At 44.7% G+C, this 26548-nt stretch overlaps 1 protein-coding gene across 2 annotated transcripts in view; it reads left to right on the top strand.

Annotated features, from left to right (window-relative positions):
• The window catches only part of CSMD1 (CUB and Sushi multiple domains 1), a 5442057-nt gene that overhangs the window by 4295062 nt on the left and 1120447 nt on the right, over positions 1 to 26548 (top strand). For both annotated transcript variants that reach the window (XM_069606098.1, XM_069606099.1), the window contains exon 37: positions 4036 to 4140. In XM_069606098.1, the coding sequence (XP_069462199.1) occupies positions 4036 to 4140 (105 nt within the window). The remainder of the gene's footprint in view (positions 1 to 4035; positions 4141 to 26548) is intronic.

The raw sequence follows: 26548 nt of genomic DNA, 5'->3' as shown, positions 1-26548 counted from the left end.
ATGCACTCGAGTGCGACAGGAGTGTGACAGTTCAGTTTGGAAAGACGGCTCTGATCAGTTTCAGACCAGTCTTCTAAATTGGCATTTTTATTTGTCAGGAAAAATAAGAAATACTTTTTAACTTTATACCATGTTGACAGGCACAGAATCCTACAGAAATCTCTAGGTTGCTGCCCCTTCACTCTCCAGAGAGTTATCATGGCGAAGTTGTCAATCGCAAGAAGATGGGAAGGAAAGGAAAAACCCAAATCATAGTAGAGTGATATAGTGAGCTCTTGGCTCTATTTTATAGCATGATCAGAAATGTATCTATAATGACATATATGAAGAACTCAATGGTGATGTGGAGAGCAATGAACTCTAGGGCCCAGGGTGCCAATCTAACATAATTTACATATGGTGCCATAGCCTCAGCCAAGCCTTTATAATAATAATTAATAATTGGGCATTTATATAGCGCTACGAACGCTCAGGTATCTGAGCGCTGCTTATTATTACCCACGGTGTGTGGTGCTCATTTATCGACCTTGGAAGGATGAAAGGCTGAGTTTGGCCCTGCTGGGATTCGAACCTGCATTAACAGGCTCTGCACGGATGTCAAAGCGAGCGCTCTACTCGCTGTGCCACTTGACTGGCTTTTTAAAAAGCTCCTTTTTGCTGATGCGGCAGTGGCTGTAAAGCCTTATGTATAATAGAAGCCCCCCGATGCTGGCGCTCCCGTGGCGCCTTACATAGGTGAAAGGTCATCTGGTGGGTGGAGATTTTCACTTACTTTGAGCACCGCTGCCACACCAGCATGAGTGGGCAGCTTTTCTATTACAAATGTCGCTGCTGCCATACCATCTTGGGGGAGCCTTTCAAGGACTGCCCTGAGCTGGTATGGTGGAGGCAAACGAATTAAATGAAAAGTGACCCAGTTACATGCTGGCAGTCGGCATGCCAACACAGGAGCAGGGAGCTTTTCATTTGAATGTGGCACTGCTCTTCTGCCAGCACATTGCAGCCTTTGAAAGGCTCCCGAGCTGACCTGGTGTTGGGACCATATTTCAGTGAAAAGCTCCCTGCTCCAGTGCTGGAGCAGGACGCTTTTCACTTTAATAGCAGAATATTGCCACACCAGCATGTGGTAGCATTTGAAAGGCTACCCCAAGCTGGCGTGGTGGTGGCACCCTATTTGAGTGATAAAGCTCACCTCAACGGTGCTGAAACAGGAAGCCTTTCACTTTTATTGGGGTTCAGCACCACATGAGCATGGGGTAGCATTTTAAAGGTTTCCCCAAGTTGGTGTGATGGTGGTACCATGTGAAAGTGAAAAGCTCTCCTCACTGAGCTTTTCACAGAAATAGGGCAGTGCCCAAAAAAAGAAAAATGCATAATCTGTATATCTCTGTCCACCTCAGTAAAAGGGAAGAATGTGCTGTGAACCCACAACATTGAGGACAATTCCATTAGAATTAGAAACATGGACAATTCCTTTAAATGTACATTTTTGTAATAGTGTTTAATAGCATATATAAGTGTATTTGCCCTAATAGAACTGTCAATTAGATGTGATTTGTGATTACTTTGAAAAATAAGCATGCCATCTTGTTCGCATCACTCAGCTGAAGTTTGCACTTCATTGTACTTCTGAGTTACCCTTTAATAGGTAATGAAAAGTGATAGGATTACACTTGAGTCCCTTGTGATCCTGGGCAAAACTGTTCTGGGAATGGGTGTTTACTAGCAGTGGCACTTTATTGAAAAATGTAAACATTGGTAATTAATATATGTATTGATGGGGCAAATACAATTATCTGGACGTGCATATCAGTTCATGATTTACTTTCAGAATTTAGCATTTCTTTCACTCCGATCCACCAGTAACCTGTGTGCCTGACTCCAAAAAGCCCTTAAATCATTTCTTTTTTGGATATGTGACAGCAAGGCTATACACTTATGGGCTGCAAAATATTCCAAATTTAGGAGCTCACAGGAGGTCAAGAGCTCTGTCACTGCCAGAAGCGGAACTCAGTAAAGCCATTGTACAAAGATGAAAAGATTGCTTTGCATGTAAAAGGGTCAAAACTTTAGTAAGTAATTTTTCTCAGCCTGCCCTCGGGGGTCAGTTGATAGCTCTGGTTGTTACCTGGCTACACTGCCCTATATTGAATGTAGGCCAGTCTACCCACATAATAACTCTTGACTTTGATTTACCCTTGATGCACAGTTACAGTGCATCTTAACTGTGCATCAAGGGTAAAGTAAACTTGGCAAGTGTTGTCACTGGTAGCAAGCTGGATATACTTTATTTGTGTGGCAAGGTATTTTTTTAATGGCTGGGAGTCCTTATATGCTGCTAACAGATTGTTGCAGCATGCATGAACATGTATGGGCACAGCCAGCATGAGAATATGTCATATACTAGGGTATTGTACGATTGGACTGAAAAAAAAAGGTCCGACCGTACAATACGACCGAAAAAAGGCTACCACCAAAGGTTCGAACACCAAAAGTTCAAACCTTTGGTGGTAGCATTGCAGGTAAGTAAAAAAAAAATACACCCCCCTTAACACCGCGCTCACTATACTGTTTGGTATAGTGAGTGGACACCCCCGCAGCACACCTGTGAAAAAACAAATTAAAATAAAAAAATAAAAACGGGTGCTGCAGGGGTGACCCCCGGGTTGCGGGGGAAACCCCTGCAGCCCCCGTAGTATGCAAGTGTGTTTGCATGAGAAAGGTGCAAACTTTTGGTAGTTTGCACCTTTCTCATGCAAACTTTCCGGCCGCAGCAAAATCAGCGGCGGTCGGATCACTTAGAATCATATACTAGCATATGTTGTGGGCAAAGGCATAATGAAAACGCATTGGTAAATGTTCCTGGGCACTGTTGGTAACTTGCATCTTTTCGGTTTTTCATGTGCTACCATACAACATTGATTGCCATCTTTGTGGATTTGTTATCCAATTATTCTTAGAAAGTGCTATAAAATGCATTATTTTAAACAAATATTTTAAAAATGTTCCCAGGACAGAATCGACCCGAACCCCACCGGGACTGGTACACGCTCTCTCACTGTGCTTGGTCGCTCTCGTATATCAGGCACATCCATTTATGCCCCACCAGTTCAAAAATTCCCCAGCCACCACTGGTTTTGAGGATGCCTTTTCTCTCAGTTCCTCTTTAATTTTGTTTTAATCACTCAGGAAGGACCATCGATTCCGTACGCTGGAAATCTTGTGCAAGGGGCTCCAAAAACACACACACAAGAGCACCATTGATCTGCCATTCCTAAGTAAACAAGGACTCTTCATGTGACCGTCTTTCCCACTAAAAGTTCATTCGGACTGATCATTTTAGTCTGCCAAAATAATACACTATTATTCATTGTATGTATTGTTTGTTTATGTATTCGTGTGTTAGAGTTGACATAAAACGTACTTTAGAGTAACATCTTCATTTAAATTTAAAAATCAAAAAAACCCAAATCACCTATTATCAATGAATACAAAAAATGAAATATAATATATAACCAAACGGAGATTAATGGCAACGATGAAAGACGTAAGCGCCAATGGCCATATGAACATTCCAACGCAAGGAGAATTTACATGAAATGAAATATCACTTCCATCTGCGTCATTCGTCTCAACGGCCTATTTTCTAACCGTACCCCAGTGCACATCTGGTAAATGTAATGTTTAATACTATGGCCTTGAGGATGGAAATTGTGTCGAGCAATTCTTGAACATTTCAGCGGGTCTGCCTTTGCAGTTTTTGAAGGATTGGTAGTCGCCTTTGTCAGTGGTGCATTATGCTATTTTCTGGGATTGCCACCGCCTATCTGGCGCAGCGGGCGTCCCTCGATCTGTCCTTCAATTACCAGCCATTAACTCCACCTCAACGACCCCCTAACAAAGCAGTAATGGAAAGCCCGGTCGCAGCTGGGTTCCCGAGAAGTCTTGCGCAATCCACTTCTTTAGAAAGTGTAAGCAGTGAAATGTGTTATGCGCGGCTATTACCAATGCCTATCCATGTCTGTTTCTTCCTAGGTGCCACTGTGCCAGCATTGTTGAACAGTACATCTAATCAACTGTACCTGCACTTCCACTCAGACATCAGCGTGGCGGCAGCAGGCTTTCATCTGGAGTACAAAAGTAAGATTGATTGTTTTTCTATCCATATTGAAAAGCACATTGCGAGACTTTTGAACTGTGGAACATGTGTGAACCATTGTGATCGTGTATAATGTATGGAAACAGACCTATCATCTGACCGGCAGTGTGACGGACACATTGATACGGGCAGTCGTTAAGGTAAGACTCCTGGTCTGGAAGGGCAATTCCATAGAAATCCTCTCAGTATTTGCAAAACAGACGGTAGATAGATCTTCATATTCGATTTTTTTTCTAATAGTGAGTATTACTGCTTGGATTTATATTTTCATCTCATAATGTCATCCACTGTGATCAGAAAGAAATAGTACATAGCAGCCCGCAATATCTGCATAAAAGCCTGGAAATAATGTTCTTATTATGGGCTAGATGTGTCATCACAACTGACTTGTAATAAAGAAAAATGATGTCACAAATGCTCTGTTATCAGTTATTATGTTTCATTTGTGTGCCAGCAGAGATAATTTCAGCTGTCTCTGCAGCTCTAAATTAAACTTATCACACATAACAAACAGAAGCCACTATTCAAAACGTCAACACAATGGTCTATGGGTCACTAAATCTCCCTATCGGCAAGTCTAAATATCCCTCATTTGGTTGTTCAACTGTCCCTAGTGGGTGCTGGTGTGCTGCTTATCGAGATAAGAAGGGCTGGCCCTAGCCTAACTCACTACTTTCCTGTCATAGCTGCTGTTAAAACCCACTTGGGTGCGTGTTTGTTTTCCTTTTAATTCCACCCTTTTGAGTGCATGAAATAATGCAGACAGTGCTGCTGTGCAGATAAAACAAATATACTGTTTTAACAACCCATGCGCTCGAACAGTCCGAGAGTCTTGGGGGTTCAGGGGATTGGCCTGAACACTTAGTATCAGTCTGCCATGTCTAACCGCTTTTTTCAGGACAAGACCACAACCTTCGTTTGGGTCTTCATAACATACCAAGGGTAGTCATGCTCCTCCTCTTTGTGGGTCAGCAGGTATTTTCTTCTTCTATTTTTACCCTGCAGTGGGAGACATACAAATATTCATGGATAACGAACATCACTCCATTTAACCTCCTATATATAGTCACTTGAAGCATATGACTTATGCTGATCTCTTACCCACCATCAATGTTCTGGTGTTTTTCAAGGTACTTGTGGTCAGTTCTTAAAAATTCTCCCTACAACGAGAGAGTCATATTGGAAGCTATACTCGAGAAACGAGAAATATTTGAATATACACCATAAACACGTTCTTACTTTCTCATCATGCATTTATTCGTTCACTGTCATACCCATACGCTCTTGAATAGCCACTTATGGATAACTATTTCTCTTAACTTTCTGTTTTCCTGTGTGTAAAAATACCCACAATCAGATTCCAAAACTATAGCCTGCTATTTGTTAAGAAGCACTCAGGGACACAAACAAACCCCCTCTCTCAGACTTGTGTCAGAGGTTCTCATTGCAACACATTCCCATACCCTCGTATGAATCTCTTCCGTGTTTCCCTCTATAAACGGGTTCTCAATGATATTCCAAACCCCACTGCGAACATTTTGTGTATATATATTACATGGACGCGGTAGCGTTGTAAGAGGATTCAATTCAGCACTACAGCTAAGTTAACGCCTAGTCTAGAATACTGAATGAAAACCCTTATTGATATATCTTTAGGTCCAGTTCATGCGTTCTGGATGACTACCCCTGTATAACACCCCTCTCTTGGAATCCCCCTGACCCCACTGAGCCAAGAAGTAGTTCTGTTTTGCAAGTTTAAAAGGTTTATTTGATAATTTAAAATATATATATATCACACTTTATAATAAATTAATAATTGAATAGCACACTTAATCTGATATGATAAAGATCAACAACGGAGAATCTGGCACTAGCACACTTCTTATAATCACTAATGAGTTGACATGAAATGGATAAGGTAGCACACTGGTAAATAGGAACAAAAGTATAATGTGGTAGAGGATGCTTTATGTAAGCTCAGGTGGATGCAATATTCAATGAATGCAGTACAGAAAATACTCAATATGATTTCAACCAAACAATGTAATCACTTTTCTCTGGCAATCCCCTCCCCCCCTTGATACAATGCAAGGAAATGGAAGGAAGCACACAGTTCTCAGAAATGCGATCAAATGTGATTCAGTTCACCCCAGCAAGCTTAAAGAAAACAGATAAGAGTTTTGAAAACACAGGCCCAAATGCTTTGATATGTGCTAGCAATGGATGAGAAATATGCTGGAAATGCTTTTTAATTCCCTTTCAGAGGTTCAGGGTGAGTGGTATCTAGTTAATATTAGTCCAGGCTCACACTAGCAATGAGGCAGGGATAGTTAGCAGGTTAAACGAATTTCTGGCAAATGGAAGGCAAGCAGCAGCAGTTTTACATGTGAAGAAATTTGCAAATCGCGGTAAAATTCGCGAATGCGTCGAGCGCTATTACAGAGGAACCACAAGGACTATCTCTATCGTTTTGGGGTCCTAGGAAAGCCTAGGATCTCAGCTTCACAATGAAAGTTACTGCAAGTCTCTAGCACAAACGGTTGCGGAGATATGAACGATTGAATAAAGGTCGTTTTTCAGATTTGAAATTTTAAACGCACACTTTTTCAGCTTTAAAAATGATGGCAGGATAACACAATTGCTAAGCTGCAGTTCTACTTAGGTTAAAATGGATTGAATTATATTATTTTAACTAAGAGATGGGTTCTACACAGTTTTACTATGTACTCACACTATATTCTTGAGTGAAATGGGCCTCGCCATGGATCTGGTCAGGGTTTTGGACTGGGCTCGGGTCTCTCTCTGGGCACAGCACTGCTTTCTCCCTCTGGTCTGGTCTCTAGTTCTGGATAGATTGAAGTCTCTAGTTTGGCTCTCTGGAGGTTTGATGGAGGTAAAGTCTGGATTTCTGGATGTTGTATGGTCCGGCAGAGCGCGTTGCAGCAAATGGAATTGAAGGTCCCTATCTGTCCTGTCTGTCTGCTTTTATGTGTTTAGAATGTGGGTGTGTTCTAGCATCACTGACCCTACCTCTCTCTCAGCTTCTAATTGGTCAAACTTCCATTTATCATTTGATTGGGGAATGAACTTTGAGTCAGAGGGATGTCAATTTATGGCTTGCAGATAGGACACTCCTCTGTCAGATTGCACACATTCTATATTTGATAATAAAAGACATATTTCACAGTTACGCAGTTGCTTGAAATTACATATACATGGTGTGGCTTAATTTAGCCATGTCTCTGTCCAAATCTGCTGTTTCTAAGAGCTTGCATTCAGAAATGGCACATATTTCACTTTTTAACTGATTTTTCAATTTCTGACATTGACCCAACTTTACATACATGTGCGCAGGGAGTAGGGACATTAACTGATGAAGTTTCAGATTTTTAACATGCACACATTTAGAGTAATATCCACTTTTCCGCTGACACCCCCCTGTACATACCACCGGTTCTAAAAACATCTTAAACTGTGGGCAGAAAAATCACAAGAATTATGGTATCATTTATAAAATTTTCACATGTCCGCACCATGAGTTATTAATCTTTTTCTAAACAATATTCTGGCTACAAAGGGGTGTGGTTTTCTCTCAGCACAAGGTAGAAATACTGGTTAATCCAGTTCTGCCAAGCCAGCTTGCTCTCACAGGCAGTGCCCCTCCCAGCTCCTGCCAAGAGGAAGCTACATTTTACGACTGCGTAATAAAACCTTTGCCTGAGTGAAGAGCACTTTGTTCACTCTCCTGCAGAGCACAGGTAATTCAATTATCAGATAGATGGCATATCCTTAGTGTGGGCAGCAAAAGGAAGGTTGGCCTGGGAACACAGTGGTGACTCAAGTTTCACTCCTGATGGGGGTAGCTGCCAAGCAAAATCAGTTCCTTAAGCCAGGTTTCAGATAAAATGTCACTTTTTGTTCCCCAGTTCCTGCATTCAAATAAAACTAAACATTTTTACATATGCAGCTAGAATGCTGATTCTAAGTGCAAAACTGTGACATTTCAACAGTTACAAAGGCATGTGACACCAAACATAGGTCACTCATTTAATCTAAACATTTTCGATTTTAGTGTCTTTAAATCCAGTGCAACTTAAACTGCTGACTCCATAGCTCAGCCAGTTTTGTTATAAGCATTGTTCTGGGCTCTTCATTTCCCAGATTTTGTAGGCACACAACACTCCATTCTACCAAATGTCTGCTGGTGTCCAGTGAGTATTTTGCACATATTGCAATGTTTGAAATAGGCACTTTGGCTTGCCTTCAGAGAAACACAGGGTGGTTTTAAACTGCCGGCTTTTGGATAGTGGTGAGTACTGGTACTGCACTCATTTTTGGGATTTAAGAAAATGAATTCCCCACAATTCTAGGTTGCATTTGGCAATCAGCATTGCCATTCCCAATGGTTTCAGACTACTGTGCGGGTAGTCCAATGGTGGTTTTAAAGCGCTTTGACGCTAACCGGCGCTACTGTTTTTCCTTTGGCAACCCATTTCCCTCATGGCAACCCGACCTTTCGTTCTCGCACTGGTGGGTGGCAAGTGAGGCAACCATTTTGGTGTGCGCACAAACTGCGCAGCTTTCCTGGATTTCGGCGCACATGTGGGTTTTCCGCCATCTTGAATTTTCTAAGCCCACAGCACCAAATGTTGTGGCATGATAGCTTAAACGTGGGTCAGGACACCCAACAAGCCCCCCCACGCGACTGCACTTTGAATTTGAGTCGATGGGGAGTCGCGTGCCCAAGGGTTTTGACCCACGCACCGGTCTGTCCGCATAATCTTCTTCCTCTTCTGTAGATGGCATAGTTCAGCATCTTCTTCTCCATCCGGTACTGATCGATCAGTTCTCCTCGCCGGTCCTGATGGGAATATTGGGCGGTCCACTGGGCCCATTGGATCTTCGTTCCCGGTCTCCGTATCATCCTCCTTGGCCCGTCTTCAGGTTTTCTTTCTCCTAGGACGACAAAGGAAGAGCGGCAATACCTACTCATAGACGTTTTTCCACCACTGTTGAGATGGTGGGACAGCATATGCATTTCATCATGACGAAACATTACATTCTTATTTTGATAAAAAACAGTATAACTAAGAGACAGTTTCATGCAAATCACAATATTTTAGAGACTAGATGTGGTATGTTTTATGATTGGAACTGAATTAGTCTGAGACAGTACCCGCTAGGATTCCAGAGGATTCCTCCAGTTGTTGCAGAGTGTGCCTGGGATGGCAACATTTCAACTGGTTTATGTGGACCCACTTGTCTTCTCCCTCTGCCAAAGGACCTTTGGGGATGTGGATTTTGTAGGCCACAGGGGAGATTTTGTCTATGATCTCGAATGGTCCCTTCCATGTAGGCAAAAATTTGCGCTGCTTGGCCTGGTTCCTTTGGAAGTTGTATAGATAGACCCGGTCTCCCACCTGATATTCCTTCCTGGAAGTTTTCAGGTCATAGTGGGTCTTCATGCTATCAGCTGATCTTTCTAGATTCCGCTGAGCATAAGCAAAAGCATGTTGGAGGTGTTTCCTTAAATTCTCCACATACTCATGAGTAGTGGAGGCATTTATCAGTGTCTGCTCTTGGGTCCTGTAGAGCAAATGCTTAGGAAGCACCATCTTGCGCCCAGTCATCAACTCAAATGGTGACATTTTGGTTGCAGATGAAGGGGTAGATCTGATAGCCATTAGGACCAGAGGTAATCGGATATCCCAACTTGGCCCAGAATCTGCCACAAACTTCTTTAATATGCTCACAATTGTCCGGTTATATCTCTCTACTGCCCCAGAAGAAGCTGGTCTATAAGCAATATGCAGCTTTCTCTTGACCCCCAGTATCTCCCACATCTTTGTCATTACTTCACTGGTGAAGTGGTTACCTCTGTCTGACTCAATCCTTTGAGGTAGACCAAAACGGGAAAAGATGTGGTTAATCATCAAGGCAGCTGCAGTTTCTGCCTTGCAATTTGGGGCTGGGAGACATTCCACCCACTTGGTAAACAAGCATGTCACAGTCAACATGTACTTATTCCCCCTAGCCGAGCGAATCACAGGGCCTACAAAGTCGATTTGTAAATCTGACCATGGCAGTGTCGTCCCCCGCTTTTGTAAAGGTGCCCGGTGTGTGAGGGATGTCGGCTGAAATTGTGCACACACAAGACAACCCTTCAAATATTGGTTGAGGTCCTGGCCCATGTGTGGCCAGTATGCAACCTCTCTTAAGATTTCCAGTGTTGTGTGAAACCCCCTATGACCGGCGGTGGCCGCATCATGGGCGTGACTTAACATCAGGCTTCGGAATGAGGTAGGAACCACCCACTGATCGTGGGCAGCTTTGGATTTCCTTACCAGCAAACCGTCTTGGATCCGGAACATTTTTGGACATTTCATCAACACTCTTAGGTCCTCTTTCCCAATATAATCGGTATCCGTCAGGGGAAAGTTCTCAGGGTCCTCAAGGTGCTGGTAAAATTTACCAATTATTGGATCCCCCTTCTGAGCGGTAATCAAATCAGCATCAGGGGTCTCCTTGCTCCATTGTGCAATTGAAAGGTCGTTGTGAGCATTTGTCTGGGACCTAGTGATAGCAGTGACCTGGATTTCCCCCAACAGGGACTCAATCTCAATTAGATCCCCTTGGATGGCTCCGGTTTTGGCCAGCTGATCAGCTAAGTCATTTCCAGTTTTGTCTGGTCCCTCTACTTTGGAATGACCCTTGATCTTTTTCCAATAGATGGTCATCTCATTCGAGGTGACCAGATCATCAATGTTTTGGATCAACTTCCCATGTTTCAAGGGTTTGTTGTTAGCACATAACATGCCTCTGGTTTTCCAATTAACCAGGTGCTCCACAAACCCGTTCCGTACATAATCCGAATCTGTGATTATGACCAGTTCGTGGAGTTGATGCTGGACAGCAGTGAGGATGGCATGATGCACAGCCATCAATTCTGCCACCTGACTACTTCGGGGACCAATTTTGTATCCAGCGGAGGGTTCTGGGGACTCATTCACCCATGCATTCCCTACGCCAGCCACCAGTTCTTTCTCCCCGTCGTTGTCAACATGGTAAGAGCATCCATCCACATAGACAGTGGGCATTCCCTCACACTTGTCTTCTTCAAAGACTTTGTGTGGGGAATTAAGGTATGCCTCCATGTTGCCCTTTTTTTTTAGACTTTCGTCCTCGAGACAGTTTTCTCTGGCACAATCATGCAAGTCAGCCAGACCTTGCGCGAGGGGACTCTTCTTGTTTTGGCCATATCTGACCTCCACAGGAAAGCCTTGCATTGACAGAATCCAGGAAGTAATTCGGGAATTACTCACATTTCCGGCCCGGATTCTGTCACTTTGGAGATATTGCAGAGGCTGGTGTGGAGTCTCCACTATGATGTGTTCCCCCTGGATAAACGGGCGGTAATTCTTCAATGCCCACACCGTTGCCAGGAGTGCCTTCTCACAATCGTTGAATTTTTCCTCCACAGAGGATAAAGTTTTGCTCGCATAGGAGATAACTTTATTGACCTTGTCATGCTTTTGGTATAATACGGCCGTCAAGCACGTATTAGAGAACCCTGTCTCCAGGAAGAACTCCTTGTTTCTGACAGGGTAAGCTAGGCAAGGCGCTTGTGAGAGGCTTCTTTTGAGTTGTTTTACTGCCTCGGCTTGTTCTGGACCCCATTCCCACTTGACCCCCCCCTTCAGGAGATGAATCAGGGGTCTGGTGATCTCTGCGTAGCCCTCAATGAACTTTCTGCTGTAATTAGTCAGTCCAAGGAGGCTCCTTAGTTCCCGCAGAGTTGTGGGGTCTTTCAGTTTCTGAAGTGCTTCCACTTTCTTTTCCTGGGGATAGAGACCCTGAGGAGTAATCTCATGCCCCAAGAAATTAACACGGGTTTTACACCACTGTGCTTTCTGAAAGGAAAGTTTTGCTCCGGCGGCCCTCAACTGTGTCAGAACATAACGGATCTCCGCTATGTGTTCCTCAACAGTTGAGCTTTTGATGAGGACATCATCTACATAAGCCAGGTTACCCCTTGCACCCAAGTCGGGCATGGCCTTGTGTAGAAAAATGTTGAATTCATTGCCGGAGTTGAGGTATCCGAAGGGAGTCCGGGTCCATGTGTACTGCTGGCCCCAAAAGGTAAAAGCCAGCTTGTATTGGTCCTCCCTACTGACAGGCACAGTCCAGTATCCATTGGTCAGGTCTATTGCAGTGAATACCTGTGACCCCTGGATCTGGGCCAGCCCTTGGTCAATGTAGGGCAGAGGCCATCGGGAAGTATGGACCCGTTTGTTGAGCTCCCTGAGGTCGGCACAGAGTCTCCACTGGCCGTTTGGCTTCAATATTCCCAGCACCGGATTATTGAAGGTGCTGTGGACTGGACGGATTATTCCCCGGGACTCAAGGTTCTTAATTATTTCAGTAAGGGACTCCATTGATGCGAGAGGCAAGCGATATTGCTTCACAAACACAGGAGTCATGCCAGGGTCCGTGGGGATTGTTGTTGTGTGGATGTCAGTGCGACCACAGTCATATGAGTCTACCGCAAAGAGATCTTGGAAATCCAAGAAAACTTGTTTCAACTTTTGCTTTTGTTCCAGAGTCACACAGGCATCAGCTAGGTTGACTCTCTCTTCCACCATCTGCCTGAAGCCTGGAAAGACTTCTGGTTTGGCTATTTCCGCGGCCTCCTCCAGCTGGGTGGAGAAGTCCCTGGTCAGAGTGCTGATTTGGACCGGAGGCTTCAGGTGGGCAAGGCAGCCTTCATGAACCTGGAAAATCACCTCATCCCTCCTGAATTCACAAGTCACATCTTCCTTACCATAAGGGCAGGAAGTGTACACCAGGAAGTTCCCCCCATGCCGGGTAAAAATCCTGTCTGGTGTTGTATGATCATCACTGTCACTGTCAAAACAGTCCTTGGGGATTGGTCCTAACAGTTCATTTCTAAGATCAATGGAGAAATGTCGGTCATCAACCGCCATTCCAATAATGGTGCCTGCGGCTAGAGTAATACTCTTTAAGTCGCTGTTATCCACCTCTATTGGAATGGTGTCATGTTCTATGTTGACTAATGGAGTTGGGTTTACCCCCAACCCTTGCTGTTGGAGAGAAGCATTTAGATGTATGTAAGCATCAGGGTTTTTCAACTCTTGTCCCCTTTTAACTTTCACTTCCAGGGAGAATTGTCGGGTCCTTTCTGGGATGGTGACTTCCTCTTTAACCTGAATTTCAACTGCATAAGGTAGCAATTGAGCTGACCTAAATGCTTTTTCTGGATCATCAAAGCCCATGGGATTATCCGCTAATCGGGACCAAGCTTTGAAGTTTATTAGGTCCAAACTAATGGCAAAGCGATTGAGAATGTCACTGCCTAAGTAAAAGGCGGCAGTGACGTCTCGCACGACCCAACAATTATGGACTATGCTCTTGTTGCCAATGGAGATTTTGAGCATACACCTGCTTGGCAGGAGATGTTTTGAATTGGGTGCTTCCAGGTCCATTTCCCATTTGTCTATCAGTTTGAAGGTGGGAATGGCTGGATCTTTTGGAAGTTGGCGAAACATGGCTTCGCTGATGAAGCTCTTACCGTTGTTCACACACACTCGAGCGAGAACAGAGTCCTTCCCATCATTTAACTGAACAGGGATGAACAACTGCTCTCCAATTTGCTGAATATCAGCCAGGCTTTGAGCTGATTTCACATCTTTCTGGACTATAGGAGTGGGAGTTTCAGATTGTGGATTGGTATAGAATTTCAAAGTGTTTCCTTCCAGCGTGGAATACCACTTTAGACTGGAAGGAAGGTTGATTTTCAGAAATAGAGAGGACCCCCCATCACCAGTCTGTTGTCCTACTGCTATGACTGTCACGTCTGGAATTTGGTTGTTCTGGAAGTGAAATTCTACTTGGTCAGATTTTTGTTCAACCATGTGGCAGGTGCCGTTTAAACTAACATGGTTGACACTCTGTTTTAATTTTATTGGTCGGCTAGTCTGGGTCCAGAGGACCTTGTTTACGCAATCTATTAGGGGTGACAACCTTCTCAGGAGGTCATTCCCTAGTAAACAAGGGGTGCCCTCTGGGGTCACAACTATGACCGGGTGTTTCAACTTGTGTCGCCCAATTTTAATGTCCAAGTCTGCAGTCCCCTCAACGGGAATTTCCTTCCCGTCAAAGTTCTGTAGTTGTCCAGGAAGAGAGGTGAGAGAAACTTGGTAATTCTCTCCCCTTCCTGCATTCAGTTCATCAAAGGCCCTTCTGGACAGAAGGGTAGCTTGAGATCCAGTGTCCACCAGTGCCGAGATTGTACCCTGCCCCTGTACTTGTACCGGGGCATAATATCTTCCCTCCTTCTCCTCAAGGGGGCACAGATAATGCACATTTTTGGACAACTGGTGGGCTAATTTTCTGGTTTTGGACATCGCTAGCGAAGAGATTTGGGCAGAATTCTGTGGAGAGTCTTGGGAATCTGAAAGAAAAAGTTGGCAACTGGAGATCAGAGCCATTGTGCGTTCCCCTGGTTTCAGTTCTGGGCCGCCCCCCCCTTTTTGGAGGCAGTCCCCAGGATGGGTTTGAACCAGGGGATTTTCTTGCTGTTGGTTCTGGGATGAGATGGTGGGCGGCGGTAGCTCAGTCTCCCCATCTCCCCAGTCTGGATTTGCATCCCTAGGAACCCATTTTTCTTTGGGAGGAGTTCCCCCCTCTCTGAAGGAGAAGATCCTTTTCCCCGGATCCTCTGAGGATCCCTCTCCCTCAAATTGGAAGATCTGTACCTCCTCCTCAAACTGAGTCTGTTTGGGTCTTTTGTTTCTCCTACCCCCCCTCTGCTCCTTAGGAGGCAGACTTTCAGGGGCAAGAGATTTTGTTTCCGGTTCCTGGGTTTCCAGGGGCTGTTTACAAGTGAGGAAGGAAGCTTCCTCCAAGGCTTTACACCCCCCTTCCCTTTGTGCCTCCTCCCTGGGAACCGGTGAGTTATCGGGGTGCTGCCCCCGTCATTGTTCTGGAGCACCAGGTCCAGAGTTGGGTGCGTTCTGCGCCGGCATGCCGATCTGAGGGTTCTGCTGAGCCCTCAGTATGTGACCCAGATCCCGCGCCATGTTTTGAACCTGGCGCTCTAACTGGGAAACCCGCTCAGGCTGATACGGGGCCCTGTTTTCTCCCCTGGGCTGATCCCGGGAAGGGTAGCTATCCCTTCTTTGGTAGTACCCCTGGTTGGGAAGATTTGGGTACCCCTCCACCCTTGGCCTCCCCTCTCCCGGATTCAGTGGTCTGGGCTCAGGGAATTGGGGAAAGAAGGATGGATGGTTTTGGGGCTGAAAGTCGGGTGGATATCTGGAGAAAAAGTTCTGCCCAGGGTTTGGTAAATTTCTGCCCTCCTGTGGGAAGTTTGGAGGGAAGTTCCCTGGGTTAGGTGCTTGGCTGGATCCCCCCCCTTGGGCTGGAGGAGTCCACACATAACCCAGGATGGGTCGATTTCCCTTGTAACGGGGACTTACATAATCAGGAGAGCGAGGGACCCCATTTGTGGGGCTGCCTCCTTGGCTCCCTGTCTGTGACTGACCCGAGGACCTCCTGGGCCTAGCATTATTAGGTGCAGGTAGGTTTTTAGGCCCCCCATCTCCAAATCCAAAATGGGGGTGACCTTTACCTCTGCCACCTTGGCAGCAGCAGGGGTGCTGTTGGCTTTGGGGTTTTTCTGGGCATTACTTTTGCTATCTACCGGTTTCTGCACCTCATAGATCCGGGTAGCCTGTTCAATGACCCAGTCTAAAGATCTTTTCTCGTGAAAATCCCTCACGAGCTGGGTCATGATATATTTGGGCAAGGCATGGAAAAACGTATTAATAAATTCCCTGCTATCCGTGCGCACCCTTCTTGTGGTCTGTGCAAAAGCACGCTTTAACTCCTGCACAAATTCTTGTGGGGCCTGATCCTCCCCACATTGCAAATTGTAGGCTGCCTTGCGAGCCTCTTGAGGATTTCTGTGAACAGAAAAATGTTTCAAGATGGCCGCCTTATAGGTGGACCATCTTAAATGATTTTGGTCCTCCAGCCCCGCAAAGAAACTGGAGTATTCCGGGGAGAAGGTCCACTTTACATATTGAATACAGCTTTGGCTGTCCTTCAAATGGAAAGTCTCCATCATTTGTTCAAACAACTCTAAGTGCTCCCAAACAGAATACTTAGCGTTCTTATGGTAAGGCGTGATGACGCTCCTGATCGCCTTAATCTGCTTTAAGGGGTCCTTAAGCGAGGCCCTTTTTGCCTTATTGGCCTTTTTGGTTCGGGTAACCCTTGTCCATTCTTCCTCGGACTCAGAGGCACTGCTCCCAGAGGTTCCCGTCTGTTCTTCCAGGTTTTCCCGGATTCTGCGAGCCTGGGAATGGCTGGCAGAATGTGGGGACCTGGTCTCCTGTGTCCTGCGCAGTTCAGAGGAGTCTTCAGATTCCTCCTTGCTGCCAGGATTTGATGGGTACCCCCTCCACTGACCTAACTGGGCAGAGGTTTTCAGGATGCCCTTAATGGGCCTACTCTCCTGGGGTTCCCCATTGAACTGTACTGTACTTGGGTGCCCATACCCGGATGCCCACCCCTCCATACCTGAGTGGTACTGGCCTATGAGCCCCATACTCTTAGCTGGATAGTAATCTGCCATCCCTGTGGCCCTGTGCTCATGTGCGCCAGGGGACATGGGGGTGGTAGAGTCCAGGGACTGGGGGAGATGAAGGCCCCTGATGTTAGGGCTCCTGCGGTTATGGTCAGGAGTCTCTCTTTCCCAGCGGACCTCATCTCTATCCGCCCCTGCTCCCTGTTGCAATGCAAGAGCCTGCATTTGTGCTTTCAGTTCCTCAGTCAAGGCCTTACTAGACTCTATCAGTCTCTCCTGCATCGCTACCTGTTGTTGGAGCCTATCATTGTGTTGACAGAGGGCCTCATTTTCCCTCTGTGCTTCCTGGTTGGTCCTGAAGAACTGGGCCAGTCTTTGCTGCAGGAGGTTTACCTCCTGGGCAATGTCCCTATTGGCCTGCTCCTTTCTTGCTAGAGCATCTTCCACCCTTCTGGTGTGCTCTACCAAGTTCTGGTTTTCTTTTTGGAGATCACCCAGCCCCTGGAGGGCCAGGTGATTTTCTTCAATTTCCTTTTTTAAGTGGCAGACTTCCTGGCCTATGGCGTCTCTTTCCTGACTAAGAGCCTGCATTTGTGCCGCCAGGTCGTCCCTTTGCCTTTGAAAGGCACCAGCTTTCTGGCGTTCTTCATCAAACTCTGCCTGGGTATCCAGGTCTTTCAAGATCAGCTTGTTGCTCTCTACCTTCACTCTATCTAGATGACTTTGCAGGGTGGCTACCTGCTCCGTGCATGCCCTGTTAAAGTCTAATTGTTGCTCCAGCTTTTTCTGGCTTTGCAGTAGGGAGTCCAAACCTTCTTGGTGTTCCTTCTGCAAGGCCAGAAATCTGGTGTCCTGTTCTGACTTTTCCTTTTGCAGCACATCCATATCCTCCTTTATTTTAGTGATGTACAGTCTGCTGTCATTTTCTGACTCCTGGCTCCTCTGCAGCCTCTGCTCAGAAGAGACCAGGTCAGATTGGACCTTCTCTAACACCATCTGTTGCCTATTTGCCAGATTTTGGCTTTCAGCACATCTATCCTGCATGTCTCCCATATATAGGTACAGGTATGCTGCTATCCTGGCAATCTTATTGTGTTCCTCTTTGGCTTTAGGAGCCATATATAGTTCGCTCAGGGCCACATGTAATGGACCCTGATCTCTATATATATCTGACCCTGTTTCAGTGACCTGTTGTGTGATTGCCTGCAACCACGCATCCTGCCCCTGTTCGGTCCATTCACCTCTCACAAATAGCTTATGCAAGAGGTGCTCTCTGGCTATTTTCATGTCTACTAAGGTCGTCATTCTAGAGATTGGTCTCTGTCCTGACTTACAGAAGTTTGTATTTTATTTTTGCAGAACAGAACTTTTCTTGGAGTGTCCCTTTTGAGGAATGCTTCACAGCGTAATGCAGCGTGGTGATCCGACTGGATGTATGTATCCCGTCAGTTAGCACACTGTATTAAGCTGCACAAGTGGTGTTCTAACCCAAACGTCAGGCTCGAGCCCCCAATTTGTAAGAGGATTCAATTCAGCACTACAGCTAAGTTAACGCCTAGTCTAGAATACTGAATGAAAACCCTTATTGATATATCTTTAGGTCCAGTTCATGCGTTCTGGATGACTACCCCTGTATAACACCCCTCTCTTGGAATCCCCCTGACCCCACTGAGCCAAGAAGTAGTTCTGTTTTGCAAGTTTAAAAGGTTTATTTGATAATTTAAAATATATATATATCACACTTTATAATAAATTAATAATTGAATAGCACACTTAATCTGATATGATAAAGATCAACAACGGAGAATCTGGCACTAGCACACTTCTTATAATCACTAATGAGTTGACATGAAATGGATAAGGTAGCACACTGGTAAATAGGAACAAAAGTATAATGTGGTAGAGGATGCTTTATGTAAGCTCAGGTGGATGCAATATTCAATGAATGCAGTACAGAAAATACTCAATATGATTTCAACCAAACAATGTAATCACTTTTCTCTGGCAATCCCCTCCCCCCCTTGATACAATGCAAGGAAATGGAAGGAAGCACACAGTTCTCAGAAATGCGATCAAATGTGATTCAGTTCACCCCAGCAAGCTTAAAGAAAACAGATAGGAGTTTTGAAAACACAGGCCCAAATGCTTTGATATGTGCTAGCAATGGATGAGAAATATGCTGGAAATGCTTTTTAATTCCCTTTCAGAGGTTCAGGGTGAGTGGTATCTAGTTAATATTAGTCCAGGCTCACACTAGCAATGAGGCAGGGATAGTTAGCAGGTTAAACGAATTTCTGGCAAATGGAAGGCAAGCAGCAGCAGTTTTACATGTGAAGAAATTTGCAAATCGCGGTAAAATTCGCGAATGCGTCGAGCGCTATTACAGAGGAACCACAAGGACTATCTCTATCGTTTTGGGGTCCTAGGAAAGCCTAGGATCTCAGCTTCACAATGAAAGTTACTGCAAGTCTCTAGCACAAACGGTTGCGGAGATATGAACGATTGAATAAAGGTCGTTTTTCAGATTTGAAATTTTAAACGCACACTTTTTCAGCTTTAAAAATGAAGGCAGGATAACACAATTGCTAAGCTGCAGTTCTACTTAGGTTAAAATGGATTGAATTATATTATTTTAACTAAGAGATGGGTTCTACACAGTTTTACTATGTACTCACACTATATTCTTGAGTGAAATGGGCCTCGCCATGGATCTGGTCAGGGTTTTGGACTGGGCTCGGGTCTCTCTCTGGGCACAGCACTGCTTTCTCTCTGGGTACAGCACTGCTTTCTCCCTCTGGTCTGGTCTCTAGTTCTGGATAGATTGAAGTCTCTAGTTTGGCTCTCTGGAGGTTTGATGGAGGTAAAGTCTGGATTTCTGGATGTTGTATGGTCCGGCAGAGCGCGTTGCAGCAAATGGAATTGAAGGTCCCTATCTGTCCTGTCTGTCTGCTTTTATGTGTTTAGAATGTGGGTGTATTCTAGCATCACTGACCCTACCTCTCTCTCAGCTTCTAATTGGTCAAACTTCCATTTATCATTTGATTGGGGAATGAACTGTGAGTCAGAGGGATGTCAATTTACGGCTTGCAGATAGGACACTCCTCTGTCAGATTGCACACATTCTATATTTGATAATAAAAGACATATTTCACAGTTACGCAGTTGCTTGAAATTACATATACATGGTGTGGCTGAATTTAGCCATGTCTCTGTCCAAATCTGCTGTTTCTAAGAGCTTGCATTCAGAAATGGCACATATTTCACTTTTTAACTGATTTTTCAATTTCTGACATTGACCCAACTTTACATACATGTGCGCAGGGAGTAGGGACATTAACTGATGAAGTTTCAGATTTTTAACATGCACACATTTAGAGTAATATCCACTTTTCCGCTGACACCCCCCTGTACATACCACCGGTTCTAAAAACCTCTTAAACTGTGGGCAGAAAAATCACAAGAATTATGGTATCATTTATAAAATTTTCACATGTCCGCACCATGAGTTATTAATCTTTTTCTAAACAATATTCTGGCTACAAAGGGGTGTGGTTTTCTCTCAGCACAAGGTAGAAATACTGGTTAATCCAGTTCTGCCAAGCCAGCTTGCTCTCACAGGCAGTGCCCCTCCCAGCTCCTGCCAAGAGGAAGCTACATTTTACGACTGCGTAATAAAACCTTTGCCTGAGTGAAGAGGGCTTTGTTCACTCTCCTGCAGAGCACAGGTAATTCAATTATCAGATAGATGGCATATCCTTAGTGTGGGCAGCAAAAGGAAGGTTGGCCTGGGAACACAGTGGTGACTCAAGTTTCACTCCTGATGGGGGTAGCTGCCAAGCAAAATCAGTTCCTTAAGCCAGGTTTCAGATAAAATGTCACTTTTTGTTCCCCAGTTCCTGCATTCAAATAAAACTAAACATTTTTACATATGCAGCTAGAATGCTGATTCTAAGTGCAAAACTATGACATTTCAACAGTTACAAAGGCATGTGACACCAAACATAGGTCACTCATTTAATCTAAACATTTTCGATTTTAGTGTCTTTAAATCCAGTGCAACTTAAACTGCTGACTCCATAGCTCAGCCAGTTTTGTTATAAGCATTGTTCTGGGCTCTTCATTTCCCAGATTTTGTAGGCACACAACACTCCATTCTACCAAATGTCTGCTGGTGTCCAGTGAGTATTTTGCACATATTGCAATGTTTGAAATAGGCACTTTGGCTTGCCTTCAGAGAAACACAGGGTGGTTTTAAACTGCCGGCTTTTGGATAGTGGTGAGTACTGGTACTGCACCCATTTTTGGGATTTAAGAAAATGAATTCCCCACAATTCTAGGTTGCATTTGGCAATCAGCATTGCCATTCCCAATGGTTTCAGACTACTGTGCGGGTAGTCCAATGGTGGTTTTAAAGCGCTTTGACGCTAACCGGCGCTACTGTTTTTCCTTTGGCAACCCATTTCCCTCATGGCAACCCGACCTTTCGTTCTCGCACTGGTGGGTGGCAAGTGAGGCAACCATTTTGGTGTGCGCACAAACTGCGCAGCTTTCCTGGATTTCGGCGCACATGTGGGTTTTCCGCCATCTTGAATTTTCTAAGCCCACAGCACCAAATGTTGTGGCATGATAGCTTAAACGTGGGTCAGGACACCCAACAGCGTCCATGTAGTTATGGTTAAGTTGGTGTTTCCATAGGAAGAGCACTTTTTGGGTGGCTTATAACTTCGCTCCCTCTGGACGAATCCTCACCAAACTTTGCAAAAAAAAGTATATGGCCCAGTCTGAATTTTTATGCAAAGTTTGGAGAGGGTTGCTCGAGGGGGGGCAAAGTTATAGGGGGGGGTCCCAAAACTTTTGCTTTTTCCTATAGACATAATGGGAATAAACTTTGCGCAGGGCTACAGCCCGAACCGCTGGACGCATTTACACCAAATTTGCGGCAGGAGCGGCGTCTTGGTCCCGAAAGCGTACTTTTGCAAATTTGGTGTAAATCCGTCCAGTAGTTTTTTAAAAATGACCAAAATGTAAGGCAAAAAAATTAGTGATATCTGTGTTCGCTTCGCGGAAGGACTTCCCTGTTCGCTCCACGGACAGCGCCCCGATTGGCCCATGGGCTTGCGTCATGTCCGCGGACATGCAACGTGTTCGCTGATTGGACGGTGTGGGGCGTGGAGTGCGTCAGATTTTCTGTGGCGCCCGCCATCTTGTATTCGCCGTCGACCGCGTACAGCACGGTGAAACTTGGATTAAAAATTGTATTTAGTGGAGTGTGTTGGTGTGTAAGAGTGTTTGGGGAGGGTGGGGGAGTATGAGATAGGTTCAATGTTTTGTTTTTTTATGTGCTATACGCTTTTGTTGTGCTCGATTTGTCCGCGGAGAACACAGCTGTTCTGACATTTTGTAAATAAACTAAATGGTGGGGTGTTCAGAGGACTTCGCAAGGAAGGTAAAATTGAGCTAAAAACACTTGCAGTGTATTTAAATGTTCGTAAATATACAAACTGGGTGTGTCCTGAGGACGCTGTCCGTATTGTAAACTGTCAAGTTGAATGTGTACTAAGAACACTCGCGGTGTCCCGAAATGGTTGCAATTGCACAAAATGGGGGTGTTCTGAGAACGTTGTTTGTGCTGTTCGTTGCCAGGTTGAAAGTGTTGAAACCCTCCTTTTGTCCGCTGATAGTGCAATTTCCTATGGGCCTCACCCGACTTTTTGTCCACTAAAGAAACGATAAATCAGGCTGGTGTGCACCGACATTATGTGATAATCCTATGACTGGCGCTATTGACCTGGCTGACTTGCTTTTGCGACACTAAATCATATCTCCCGCCCCTAAGCCTGACATTATGAAAGCATTCATATTCCCCGCCTCTCTCTGTGATGTTACAGGGTGCGTCATCAAACGCGCCCAGTCATCTCCAGTCCTACGCGACTTTACACAGAACCCGGAAGACAACACACATTATGTCACAACACAGCGCTCCACAATTCGGAATATGAAACTGTGATTTAAAAGCAAACAGCAAGATTGTAAATGTTGTAAAGTACATTTATTTGACATCAAATGTTTAGAGAATATTCAGCGATTTGCATTTGTCTTTGTTGTCGATCCGCAAAAGTTCATGTTGAGCCACGCGATGTTCCTTTATGGTAAAGAGGGTGTTAGATCAGCTTAGAACACAGTGCGTCACAATTCGGAATATGAAACTGTGGTTTAAAAGTAAACAGCAGGATTGTACATTTGGTAAAGTACATTTATTTCACATGAAATGTTTAGTGAATATTCAGCGATTTGCAATTGTCTCTGCTGTCGATCAGCAAAAGTTTATTTTGAGCCACGCGCTGTTCCTTTGCGGTAGATAGGCTGTTGGTTTATGATAAAAGCAGTAAATGGTCGCACTGATAATCGGAAGGTTGCTCCAATAACGAGGCATTAGACCACCATAATGGTTGGTATGTTGCTTTTAGCCGATAGTACTGTGTAAGGGCATATTGGTCCTTGGCGATTGTCCCATAAAATGGTGAGGGTCAAGATGTTGCATATTTGGACCTGCACCTGGCAGTTGAAGACCCCATCCGCTGGAGTCTGTAAATCGTGACATAGGCAAAATGGGGCCACATACCTGTTTTAAAAAACATAAATTAGTCTCACCAGCCGATCTTCATTAAAAATCATCATTTTATTTATTAGGGCGTGAAACTATTTGCTATCGAAGGTAGTGCAATGGAGTATGTTAGTAATAAAATAATAATATTTTCCCATTCATATAGCGCTAAGAACCGTGAGGTATCCGAGCGTTGCTTATTATTAACCACGGTGTGTGGTGCTCATTTATCGACCACGGAAGGATGAAAGGCTGAGTTTGGCCTTGCCAGGATTTGAACTTGCGTTAGCAAGCTGTGCACGGATGTCAAAGCGAGCGTTGTACTCGCTGTGCCATTTGACAGGCTACAGTGAAGTGGCACAGCGAGTAGAGCGCCTGACCGCCTATAGACCGGTTATATTATTTGTATTAACCACCCTGTGTCGTCTGCCTTTTTCAGAGCCCTCTAAACAACAGGGGATCAATTCGGCGGTGATAGTGCGCGGTAGAAAACATTATGCCACTTTCAACGAACAAGTTCAACTTGAGCCGTCTTTAATGCTACGCTATTGTAATTATATTTGGTATAAAATAATCTAAAGCGTTACTTACAGTACAATTGCAATTTCCATTGTCTACGAGTGGTGCAGTCCCAAAATACGACTCTGCGTGTGCCAACGATCTTTCACATAGTGATATAATAGATAAAAGTGGTTTTGTTTCATAAATTTCATCCTTATCTTCTCTTACGTTTTAGCAACACTCCTTCAAGAGAAGTCTTTCATCACAATCTCTGTCTGTCAAGGTCAAAACACAATACAACCTTATAGTCTGCTTCGTGGGCCTCTCCGGGCCACGAGAAAAAAAATGGAAGCAGCTGACCGTCACTGTGAACGAGCATAAATGCTTACTTTGCAACATTCTGTGTAAAGCCATCTGTGAGAACTTGCTGTTTACACTACATCTTTGTATATTGTTTGTGTGCTAATAAAAAAAGTTTGTTTAAGGGACGTTATGGTTCCAAGTAAAGCCGAAAACCCCCTGAAATTCGCCAGTCCATGTGGCCTAGATATGTCAGTAAAGGGAAAAAAGGGAGAGCCAGACATGTGATGTCATCAGTGATGTCATCAATGACATTTGTGGTGTCATCTTTGATGTCCTGGGTGTTAGTGTTAGCAGTCCACGGTGGTGCGAGTTATGGTTGCTTATCTTACCAATGCCGAATTTCAGGGGGTTTTCGGTTTTACTTTGAACCATAACGTCCCTTTAACAACGTTTTTTTACTGAATTTCATAGGTTTTCGTAGTGCAACTTAACCATAACGTCCCTTTAACAAAGTTTTTTCACAGAATTTCATAGGTTTTTAGTAGCGCAACTTAACCATAACGTCCCTTTAACAAAGTTTTTTCACTGAATATATATATATATATATATATATATATATATATATATATATATATATATATATATATATATAATATGCACAGGCATTAGTGACACTGGTTTGCTTATTAGAAGTCCCCATTGTGACATAGTGCATCCGGGACATGGCACCATTCTATATGGTGTGTTACACCACGTTCCACACTCCTTTAATGCACGGCTGCAATTGTCTGCTGCTTGCATTGTCTGCCGCTTGCATTTAATGCAGACTCGTGAGACAAACAAATTACCCACCCTGCCAAGACTGGCCATGTATTTTGCACCATTGTCTAACTTTGGCAAAAACTCAATTTTCTCTTACCGAAGTCTATGCTTGTGCACTAGCTGTGCTTAGCCCATTAGCTATAGCAGTCATCTTTTGATAGTGTTGCTTACCATCTCTTAATGTGAAGCATCTTCTGATGCTGGATGCTTGTCTGAGACAAAACTCTTTGCAAGCATTGCTAGCTAACAGCTTAGTTTTGTCTCCTGTGTTCAAAGCATGCTGGATTGTTAGGTTGCCAATCCGCGTTCACTATTCCACCATATTGTAGTGCGTTTTGTAAGTATCTCTGATGGCTTAGTGGTGTGTTTCATGTTGCTGGCATTCTTTTCACAGTTTATTTGTGGATCAGAATAGCTGTGATTAGTTGTGATTAGTTGAAACCCCCAGGTAAAGCCGAACCCAGCACTGGCACCCAACTTCTCGGTCATCAGGCTGATGAAACATGTGTCAGTGGAGGCTTTCGCTGCTACTTTCTCTCCTCCTCCTACTCCTGATGCTGACTTACACTCTGAGACAGCCCTATCCAACCTGCTTCTCTCATTGTCTAACACTCTTGATGTCCATGTCTCTGTCACAAGGACCCGTCTGAAGCCCACATTCAAGTCCAACTCTTGGTATGATTCCGACCTTGAAACCCTAAAACGCAAGTCTAGGGTGGGTGCAAGGAAGTGTAGGGCATCAGACTCATTCTCTGAGAAACTGGCCTGCCGCCTGCTCCAAAGGCAATAGACACTCTCTGTCCTGTCCAAGAAGAGAGCTTACATCCAAGCCCGCGTCTCTGCAACCTCTAACAAATCAGCCAAACATTTAAAAATCTGCAAGGAGCTGGCCAATCCTGCTGCAGTCTCAACCTCTCCTGTTCCCTCCCAGGCCTTTTGCATGGCACTGGCTTCTCACTTCACCACTAAAACTCAGGACATCCTGTCCACTCTTTCCTCTTCCTCTTCCTCTACCAATCCCGACCCCTCCCCACCCATCTCTCCTCCTCCTATTTCCTCCTTCCCTGCATTCACTCCCTATGTTGTTTCTAGACAGGTCTGATCTATGAAAGTGTCACCCAAACAGGTGTTCCCCTTCTCAGCCAGAAGCATGAAGGACCACATCGACACCCTCGCTGCAGCCTTGGCCGATTTTGGAAATCACTATTTTTCCACTGAAACCTTCCCCTTCACCCTAAAGCACTCCCTTGTGCACCCCCTCCTCAAGAAACCCTCTGCCGATCCTTCCTCTCTGGCAAACTACCACCCAATCTCTAACACTCCTTTCCTGGGCAAGCCCCTGGGAAAGGTGGCCATCTCCCAGCATACTCTCCATAGTGAATCTGTTGGTTGTCTCCATGAACACCAATCTGACTTTAGAGCAGCCAAAAGCACGGAAACTGCTCACCTGAACACCCATGAAGACTTGCTCTCTTATCTCCATGTTAACCTTACTTCTGTCCTCATTCTGCTTCATCTATCTTCTCCTTTCGATATGGTCAACCAAGCC

This window comes from Ambystoma mexicanum, chromosome 4p, assembly GCF_040938575.1.
Source record: "Ambystoma mexicanum isolate Mex_15411 chromosome 4p, UKY_AmexF1_1, whole genome shotgun sequence".
NCBI lineage: Eukaryota > Metazoa > Chordata > Amphibia > Caudata > Ambystomatidae > Ambystoma > Ambystoma mexicanum.
This window is presented reverse-complemented; position numbering and strand designations above follow the sequence as displayed.